The 10,638-nt window shown below is 36.2% G+C and overlaps 1 protein-coding gene across 1 annotated transcript in view; it reads left to right on the forward strand.

The window, feature by feature from the left end:
- LNPEP (leucyl and cystinyl aminopeptidase) overlaps nt 1-9,234 on the forward strand; it is a 105,569-nt gene extending 96,335 nt beyond the window's left edge. The window contains exon 18 of the mRNA XM_003899947.4: nt 207-9,234. Coding sequence (XP_003899996.2) covers nt 207-338 — 132 coding nt within the window. The 3' untranslated portion in view covers nt 339-9,234. The remainder of the gene's footprint in view (nt 1-206) is intronic.
- The last annotated feature ends 1,404 nt before the right edge of the window (nt 9,235-10,638 follow it).

A 10,638-nucleotide genomic window follows, 5' to 3' on the forward strand; every position in this document is an offset into this window, starting at 1 on the left:
GTAAAAATATTTCCTTTTTAAAATTATTTCAGATATCACCATATTGATTGGGAACTCCATGTAGATACCTTGAATATTAAAGTACTTCTTTCTACTGCTTTCAAGATAGCAGCATAGCCATCACTAAGTTAAAGCTTATTTTAAAAGCTGGAGTTACCTAAGGTTTATTGTCCTTCTTTTGAAATTCTTCTGTGTGGAACTTACAGGTTCAGGCATTCTTTGAAAATCAGTCAGAGGCAACCTTCCGGCTTCGTTGTGTCCAGGAGGCTTTGGAAGTCATTCAGTTGAATATCCAGTGGATGGAGAAGAACCTCAAAAGTCTCACATGGTGGCTGTAGCATGCACAACCGCACCTCATTTTGTCGCCCATTCAGAGAGCTTGTAAGCTTGGGCTCTGCTGCTTTTTCAAAAGCCAAGGTAAAGCCAGGATCGCCGCCAAGTTGTTTGCACTCTTAGGAGTTCTAGTTAGCTCAGGGCCTGACTGTATTTTTCATCCGTCTTTTCTGAAATGTCTTTGGGCAGTATGTAGTTATTTATTATAAAATTATATTCACCTAAATGCCAACCATCTACAAAAACAATGAGTAATTTTTCTACTTTGAAGATACACAAATGGGGAAAAAAAACCCTGTTTTGGAATTCTGTTCTATTCCTCAGTGTACAGAAAGTTACTGACACAGTAAAACAAGGAAAGTTCTACCCTAAGAGCCACCATCACTGCAGGCTGCTGATTTGTCAGCCATCTGTTACTTCTTATTGATAGATGGTATTGGAATGTGGTACAAAGTTAGCTCTGAAGAATATGATAATGAAGACAATAAAGCATGCACTGTAAGAACTGACCTCAGGTGTGCAAATCTACTTTGATTTGGGGTTTTGATTAATTCTTTATTTTTCTGAAAAAAAGTTTAAATAATGTCTGTAACTATTGTGGTTTTTTTTTCTGCAGAATAGCCAGGTGCTACAGATTTTTTAAATTTTTGTTGTATTGAAAAGCTAAACAAGGCCAAAAGGTTAAATGTTTTGAATATTTAAGACTTTCTTTTTCATCTTTTATAGCGTTACCATAGAAAACTGTTCCAAACTGAGTTAACTTTAATTATAATTATTTCATTCATAAATGGTGATAGTCCCCATATCTGTACACCTTTATCACTCCCTGCCATAGATATACTTTAGGTTAGTATTTCTACATTCGTGGCAAGCATTTTGCTAACACCAGTGTTTTTCATTGTGACTTTTATCACTATTACTAAGAATGCAATTTAAGTTGCCTTTTGGCATCATAGATCATAGAAACTTTCTCTCTGAATCATACCCATGTGTGAATTTTCATTTTATATGATAGTGTAGCATATTATAAGCATATTTTAAAACAGGGCCTTTGAGAAATTGAAAAAAAAATTATTTGAAGTTCACCATAGTACCTTAAAGGAACAAAGAGAATGTGGGATAGGAGTAACTTGAATTCGTATTTAGTATGGTGGGCTTTGAATTTTTTTCACTATCAGAAATCGTGCTTTTGTTTGGTTAAAAATTATAGTTTTTCTTTTTTGTGTGTCCAAACTAGCATAAAAGGAGTGGTCAAAGAAGGAAAGAAAGAAAAATGAGGGAGGATGTCCAAAGCTGTATGGCATTTTACTCTTTCTGAAAGAGAAATACTGTACTTGAATTTTTGAGCTATGCAGACTTATACCTAGATTGTTGTGTTTCTTTGATTCTTAGGAGAAAAGCTGTCTTCCTAATAACTCTTGAGAACTTTATATGTTTGAAAACAGTTTCTATGTACATAAAAAGGGTAGTTACCCATTTGTGAGCACTTAAAACACTCCACAGAGTCAGACAGTGGGAAAGATCACCTTTTTTTATTCAGCAGGTATAAAGTTAGAATGTATGGAATTGTGAATAAAATTATATTTTATTTTATGAAAATATTTTTATATAATAAAATTTAAAAGGCTGGTAAGCTAAAAAAATAGTCGTCTTTAATCCTAGTGTGTTTTCCCCAATTTAGTCTTTTCTAAACCTTATCTGTTTTAGAGTAGAAAATATTATATCCTGAGAATCACAGAATCATCTAAGTATGTCTTATTCAACTGAGGTGATTGTAAGTCTTTATTCTTGTGCTTTGGTTAAATAAATGATAATTTAGTTGATAGTGAAAGTTAATGTGTTTTTATATTTTTGGAGTGAGGGAAAAATACTAAACTTTTGAGAGTTTTGTTGTTGCTGCTGGTTTTTTACCATGTTGTACTAAATTCCACTTTGATACAAAATTTAAATTTTGTAACTTCTCAAAATCAGTTAAGATTCTTCAGTTTTACCTGTGCTTCTTGACATCGCTCCTGTAATGTATGTTAGTTAACTCTGCGTATGGCAAATCTTGTCTTGAATTATGTCATTTCTCTCCCTCTCTCTGTCTCTCTCTCTTTCTCTCTCTCTCTGTCTCTGTGTGTGTGTGTGTGTGTGTGTGTGTGTGTGTGGTGTGGGGGGTATTGTTATGAGGAAAACCTTATCAAAACTTGGCCTAAAAAAGAGAGAACTCATGATCCATTGCTATCTTTATTACTCAAAGGCTATTCATTCCCATGATACCAGATTCATAGTAGTTGTAGGTTTTTGTTGTTGTTGCCCTTACCTTAATTACTTATAGTTTTAGTAGGCCTTGCCTCAGTTTTTCCCACAGAATTCCATAATTTTAATGTTGAACTAACCCATCTATCTAGGACTTCTAAAAACTACATCAGGAAGGTGAGGTTAAATGAGAGGTAGAACTTGTGGTGTGATAGGTATAATGGTAGCTTTCAAAGTTTTATCTTCTCAAAACATTGTCTTAGACACTGTATTTTTGAGAACTCAGACTGAAGCACAGAAGTCAGTATGCTTCTCTTATTTAAGCACACAGATTCATGACACAAGTACTTGTTGAACAAGTGTTCTCATTGCAGAGAGGTCTACTTGAATATAAAAGGGACATCATAGTAGATTATTTTAAAAAAGAGAATTGGAAATCTAGAATTGTGGAAGAAATATTTATGCTTTGGAGATCTAAAAAGTTATGAATGTAGGAATTGGATGAGTCCAGTTTGTTCTGTTAATATAAAATGGTTAGATATACTAAACTGCAAGTAGTATCAGCTTCACCATAAGCTTGGGCCTTCCTCCATCCTGTTTTATTTAAGTCTCTTTAAATGAAATTTTGTTGTCATTGTTTCAGCGTTCATGAACTTTCTTAGTATCACAGGTTCTACTTTAATTTTCTTTGCCATATGTGTTTCCATTTTATGGGACATTAGCCACCATAGGAACAGAAGAGTTGTCAGAAGACCCCTGGGTATAGTGAGCAAATCAAGCTGCATCAGTATTATAGGGTACCAAACAGAATCCTTTCTATCAGGAAATAAGAAATCAATTAAGTGTTGGCTGGACGCGGTGGCTCACGCCTGTAATCCCAGCATTTTGGGATGCCAAGGTGGGAGGACCATTTGAAGCCAGGAGTTCTAGACCAGCCTGGCCAACATGGCAAAACCCCATCTCTACTAAATTATAAAATTTAGCTGGGCGTGGTGGTGCACACCTGTAATCCCAGCTACTTGGTAGGCACGAGAATCGCTTGAACCCTGGAGGTAGAGGGTGCAGTGAGCCAAGGTTACGCCGCTGCATTCCAGCCTGGTTGACAGAGTGAGACTGTCTCATTAAAAAAAAAGAGTTAAGTGTTGATTTTGTTGGATTACTGACAGCTTGTTGAGGTGGATTTTAAAAACAGTCTGTTCAAACCAAAGTAACTGGAACCATAATCTGCCATCAGATTGCTAAACATTCACATAATCCCCATGTTTCACAGGGCTACAGGGAAGGCAAATACATCTCAGGTGAGCCACTTCCAAGGAGAGCAGTTCCTGGGCTGCAAAACTAGATCTGGATTTTGTTACTTGGGCCTCTCTAAAAACCGAGGTCATGGATATGACGTAGCTTTTCTTCTCACCTTTGCCATTGTTACTTTTGTATTTATGGGAATTAAATCTCTTTTTAAAGAGCTTCCTTCCCCCTTTACCCCATTTGTATTTTTTAAAACTAAGGTATATATATTTGCTTGTTTTTGCATTCTTTTATTTTGTGCTCCATTCCCTGCTTTGCCAAGTAAGTACCACATAAAAGTGGAGGTGCAAAAGTATGGTAAATCTCCTCCCTTAACCTTATTGCCTGCGTGGGTGATAGCTAATAGAAAAGTTGATCGATTTTTTTCAGTGGTTTTTTTGGGAGTATATACTTTTAAAATGTACATATATGTTTTTGATAGTTTTTGCATTATTTCATTTTGTATATTTTTTTCCTAATGAAGAGTGATATATCATCCTATGAAAATTTCATCTACCCTTCCCATGTTACCTATATGGGCAATAGCTACAAACTAGTTATTTGGTTTCCTTCTTTGGAAGAAGGTGGTAATGTTGAGAGGAGAGCAGGGTATGTTCTTTTAAAAGTGTGTACAGATGTTTTTGCTATTTTGTGTTATTTCATTTTGTATTTCATTCATCCATTTTGTGGACGTGTAGCTAAAACGTGGTGGTCCAAAAGCATGACAGATGTTCCCTTTGCCTTTATCCTTATTGTTCGCATGGACAGTAACAAACAGAGCAGTCCTAGTTGCTGTTGTTTTGATCTAGTCTTGGGGGCTGGGGTTGTATATTCTTTCAAGTGTGTATAAATATTATGCCACCTTTTTATACTTCATTTTATACTTGTTTCCTTGTATGGATGCATATATAATGAAAACTGAGGTTCAGAGTATGACAAATCTCCTCTTTTCCCTTTTCCTTATTGCCTATTTAGGCAGTAGCTAATAGAGTAGTTTGTTTTGTTTTGGGGTGTGGGAGAGAGTGGAGTATGCACTTAATGTATATAAATATACTTGCTACTACATTGTATTACTAATTTAGTTCACATTGTGTCCTCATGGACATGAAAGTACCAATGAAATGTGGAGATCTCGATGTGTAACAGTCTCCCATTCTCCTCATCACTTATTGACTACTGGGAAGCAGCTAACAGAGTAGTTGTCAATGGAGTATTTGAAGTGAACGGGAGCGATGGGGAAGGTAGGAAAATGCACTTAATGTATATACTTGTTTTTACTACTACATTGTATTAATTCATCGGGTGCCCAGACTGAATGGTACCTAATGAACCATGGAGTTCCAGATGTATAACAGTCTCCTCTTTTCCCTTTCCCTTATTGCCTATGTGGACAATACTTAGAGTAGTTTGGGTTTATTGAAGATTTTTTGCTAGGAGAGAGAAAATGGTTTCAGGGTAAAAGTATATACTTTAAACGTGTATATAAATGTTTTTGCTACTTTTCTGTCACTACCTTTCTTACCTTGTCCTTTACATGGGTATGTGAAGAAAATTGAGGTTCAGCCTGTAACAACTCTCCTCTTGTCCCCTTCCCTTAGATTGCCTGTGTGGGCAGGTGTCTAAGAGAGTAGTTGATTAGCTTCAGGGATTCTTCTGTGGGTATTGGGGTATATACTTTTGTATATGTATGTACATATTTTTACTTCTTTATTATAGTGTTTCATTGGGTACCCGGTCCTTCACTTGGACGTGTAGGTTCCTAATGAGCTGTGGAGTTATGGGTGTATAACAGTCTCTTCTCCCTTAACCCTTTTTATGTATATGGGCAATAATTTTAAAGTAGCTTGGATTTTTTGAGGTTTTGAGGGGCGGGAGGGATCTAAGGGCAGATTATATACTTTTTAAAAATGTATATATACTTTTCATTACTATATTGTATTATTTCATGCTGTACCCAGTCCATTGCTTGGACTTACAGGTACCTAATGAAACGTGGAGGTCCGGATGTATGAAAATCTCCTCTTTTCCCCTTTCCTTATTGCCTCTGTGGGCAATAATTATAGAGTAGTATAGATGGTTTTTCTTTTTTACTCTATCTCCCTATCTCCAGGAGGGTGGGGTGTGCACTTTTAGAAATGTATATAAATGTTCTTGCTTCTTTTTCCTGTTACTTCATTGTGTGCCAAGGCCTTTCCATGGATACTTAGGTACGTAATGAAAATTGAGGTTCATTCTATGAAAAAATCTCCCCTTCTCCCCTTCCCTTATTGCCTGTTTTGGCAATGACTAGTAGAGTAGTTTAACGGATTTATTTTTTTGGTGGGGGGAGGTGGGGGAATTTCTGGGTGTGTCTTTTTTTTTAATGTATATAAAAGTTTGCTAGTTGTTGTTGTTGTTGTTGTTCTTTCACTCTCAACACAGTTTTTTGTTTAGAGTTGTAGGAATCAAATGTAATGAGGGACCCAGACCCAGGAGTGTGGTAAATATTCTTTCCCTTCCTCAGAGCCTGTGTATGCAAGCAAATAGTATATGAGCACTACAGGGCTTGGGTTTTGGTTTTTTGCTTTTGAGGGTGTTAATGAGGAGTGAGATTGTGAGAGGAAAAGGCAAGATATATAATTTTTTAATGTATATAAATATTTTGCCCCTTTTTGGTGTTAACTTCATTTTGAATCTGGTCCTTTGTATGACCACTTAGGTACTTAATAGTAATAAAGTTGAGATTAACTCTATGAAAAATATCCCATACTCCCCATCCCTCATTGCCTAGGGGGCAATGGTAGAATAGATGTTTGGTTTCTTTTGGGGGGTGTCTGGGGTGTGTGTGTGTGTGTGTGTGTGTGTGTATACACACACAAGAACACACGTATTTATATACTATACACACACATTTTAATGTATATAAATATTTGCTACATTCTGTGTTATATAATGTGGTACCCAGTCCTCTGCTGGGACATGTATGTATATAATGAAACATGGAGGTCCAGATGTATGATAACTCTCCTCTGTTTCCCTTCCCTCATTGCCTGCAGGGGCAATAGTTTCATATCTTGGGTTTTTTATTGTTTAATTTTTTTTGTGGGGAGGGGTTCTTTGGGTGGGTAATAGGGGAAAGGACAGTGTCTATACTTTTTAAAGATGTATATAAATGTTTTCATGTTATTGGTTTTGTACCTAGTCCTTTGCATGGATATATAGGTACCTAATGAAAATCGAGGATCAGTGTATGACAAATCTCCCATCCTCCCCTTTCCTTATTGCCTGTGTCGGCAATAGCAAGTAGAATAGTTGTGTGTTGTTTACTTACTTGTCTGTTTTGGAGAGATTTCTATTTTTGGTAGGGGAATATTCTTAATAAGTATAAATATGTTTTCATATCTTTATTTCATTTTGTAGTCTTTTGCATGGCTATGTAGGGACCTAATGAAGTTAAGTTTCATAATATGACACCTCACTTCTTCTTTTCCTACATATGTGGTTATTTTATTTCATTCTCTAGGATCTATTCCATTAAGGATACAAGTATATAGATGCACATACATCGTTTGCTTCTTTTTTCCCCCATTATTTTCCTTTAGCACTAAGTCCCTTGCAAGGGATCTGACTGTACCTAACAAAAATAAAGACCTACTAAATCCCTGCCATCTGACTGGAAGGTGTAGCAGTGTAGTGATGTAACTAATGGCAACAAGTGTGCAGCAGATAAAACAGGCTCGGCTATGGTTGAGTTGTGAAAGCTAATTAGATCCAGCATTTCTTATGTTGATTCAAATTGAATGAGATAGTGCAAAGGGACCTGTGCTTTTGTAAATTCTAGAAAGGCAAGAGGACAGTATTGAATAAAGGTGTGTTTAAACTTCATTGCTCGTATATCTTTTAGTAACTGGTAAACCAGCGAAGCTGATAAGCCAATAAGAGTGCTGTCTAGAACTCACTTGCAAACCCTTAAGAGTAGCTTCTTTTTGAGGCCTGGACTTCTAGTTCATCTATAGAAGTCTATTATGATTCCATCAATTGCATAGCTTGTGTACCTGGTAGAAATTGTGTGTTGGAGTGACCCTTTTGAGTTATTGACATGGCTCCGATGAATAGAACATGAGCCCCAAAACTAAATCCAAAAGGAATTTTCTATCTTTCGTCCCCCACATGTGGCAAGACAAGTTAGCCCTTTCCTACCCAGAGTTCTTTTGTGTGACTGCGTCTTTCTCCTCTGTTCTCCATTGTGTGCTTTCCTTTTTGTCTTTAGTGCCTACACTGTTAGGTGTTTTCTTCACTGGCATTCACAAATTTAAGCCATTGCTGCCTCATTAGCCTTGTATTTTGTGTGCATATCATGTATCCAGAACTGTATGTTCACTTTAAGCATTCTTACATCACACTGTCTCTTCATCTACCATATGGTAAATGTTAAAACTCCACATTTGTCTGCATCAGAGAAAATGCATGTGCACACATCCTCCCTCCCTCCCTCTCTGCTCTCTTCCCTTCCTTCAAGTCTCTTAGCATTGTTTGTTTTCCCATTTCTGATACTACTACTCCATGCTGAAGATTTGCCATATTACAATTTTGGAAATATTGAATGATAGAACTCCTAGAAAATTTTCAAAGAAATGTTATATACCGTCTATCAAACTCTCAGGTTCTAGTGTTGAAAAAGCCTACACTTTGCTATTACTTATACCTGCTGCCATAGAAGAAACTAAGTTTATTCATGACACATTTAAATTTGATCATAAATAAAAGAAAAAAGGGCACCTTTTTCGGAGTTAGTCATGGTAGTCATTAGTGATATTTCTGAACAGTTCTTAACTTAAAATACTTCAAAGGAAGTAAAGGTCATGGCTTAGCTGAAGGAAATGCTCCAGAAATTGGACTTTATAAACCATCAGTACAATAATATGCTGTGTATGTTATGAGAATTATGGCATAATTGGAGCATTTGCATTATCAACAAACTCAGATTGAGACAAAACTTAGTCTTACAGCTGTCTTGATTAAAGCCAAGTGTTCCATGTTGCTGTGAAGAATAGCCTCTTTCAAATACTTTGGAAAGTAGTCACTTGGAAACTTGTAAAGGTATTACATTTTTATATTTAAACACCTATAGAGATCTTCAATTCCTTGAGTCTGAGCTTGTGGGTGGAATTCTAAATTTGTATCATAATCTGTCTTTTGTGAAAGATTTTGAAAATATGTACATATAATATTGTATATGCAAATTGTGTTGTTTCACTTGTAAAGGGAAAAGGCTTATTTTTCTTTATATTTCTGATAACTTGTTTTGCATATGACCAGCACTGACTGAAAGGCATGTGTAACTGCAAACACTGTTGCTTTTTTTGTGAAATGAAAATAAAAGTATTTAAATACAAATATTGTGTGGACTCTTTGGATTAATGTATATATAAAGTGGTATTTCTTCTTAGGTTATGACCTCTACCAGGGCAGCTCCTGTACTCATTGTCTTTTGTGGTTAGTTTTTTTATTTCACCAGTATCCAGTATCTTTATTGCATATACCTCAGTTGACATTTGACATTTGGAGGTGGCTAATTCTTTGTTGTGGGGGCTATTCTGTGAATCATAGGACATTTAGCAGCATCCCTCCCATGCCAATTGCAACTAGTTGCCAATAGCAACTCTTGTCCTCAGTTGTGACAACTAAAACCTCTCCTCTAGACATTGCCAAATGTCCCCTGAGGTGAGGGTTAAAACTTTGAGTGGATGCATAGGGCGGAGAACTAAGTAACAGTCACGGGAGCTCCATCAGGACCATTATTTACTGTTTGGACTAAAGCAGTTCTTGTAAACACTCAGGTCACCTAAGTAGCCAGCTGATGCAGTAGTCATACAGTACCTAAATCAGTGTGAGAAATGTCATACATGTCATATGCCAGTGAAACCAAGGAACACTGTCTTACTTTGAAGGTGAGACACTGGATGTTATCAGGGAAATATCCCTTGTGTTGATTCACATATAAGTAGGAGTATGAGTGCACCTTTTCAGAGGCACACTGCCACGGTTACATTCCTGGTCAGGTCTACAAAAGGAGCTTCTTGGTTCTGTCTGCATGAGTATCCTTGAGGGAGAATTGAGAATTTCTTAGGCTTCCAGATATATGAACTAGAATAACAGATCTTTGAGAAAAATAAAATGAAGACATAAACAGCCACTAAACCCATAGGGCAGCCCATGTTCAATCCTGCATGTAGGACCCAAAGATCTCTGTAATTTTTAACTTGAGCAAAATTATTGGAATATTACTATTATCACGTAACAAAAGGTAACAATTTCAAGAAATTTAAATACTTGAAAGGCTATGAAATAATTAGGCTGGTATCAATCAGAACTAGAATTGATTTCTGGTTCAATCATTTTCCACTTAGAGAGTTGTTACTAATTCCTGTTTGCCTCAGTTTCCTCCATTTATAAAACCGAGATACTGCCTACCTACCTACCTTGCAGGGTTGTTAGCATTAAATAAAATAACCTATAAATTGTTTAGTATATTGCCTGGCCCAGGCAGAGTAAGTATTAACTGTCATTGTTGAAACTCCCAGCTGCTTAATGAGGTGTATGGATATTAATATCTTCAGCTACAGATGGAAATGAGTTTTTAAAATTGAATAAGGTTATATAACTTGCCAGTCAGGAAATTACAGAAATAATTTTAGTCTAATATGCTTTTTATTTAAGCCTTAAATATGCAAAGATTTTGAGAGGCATTATATTAGAAAAAACGTGGAGTTATATAGGTTTCACAACTGAAGTTAATTC

Source organism: Papio anubis, chromosome 5 (assembly GCF_008728515.1).
Source record: "Papio anubis isolate 15944 chromosome 5, Panubis1.0, whole genome shotgun sequence".
In the NCBI taxonomy this organism is placed as follows: domain Eukaryota; kingdom Metazoa; phylum Chordata; class Mammalia; order Primates; family Cercopithecidae; genus Papio; species Papio anubis.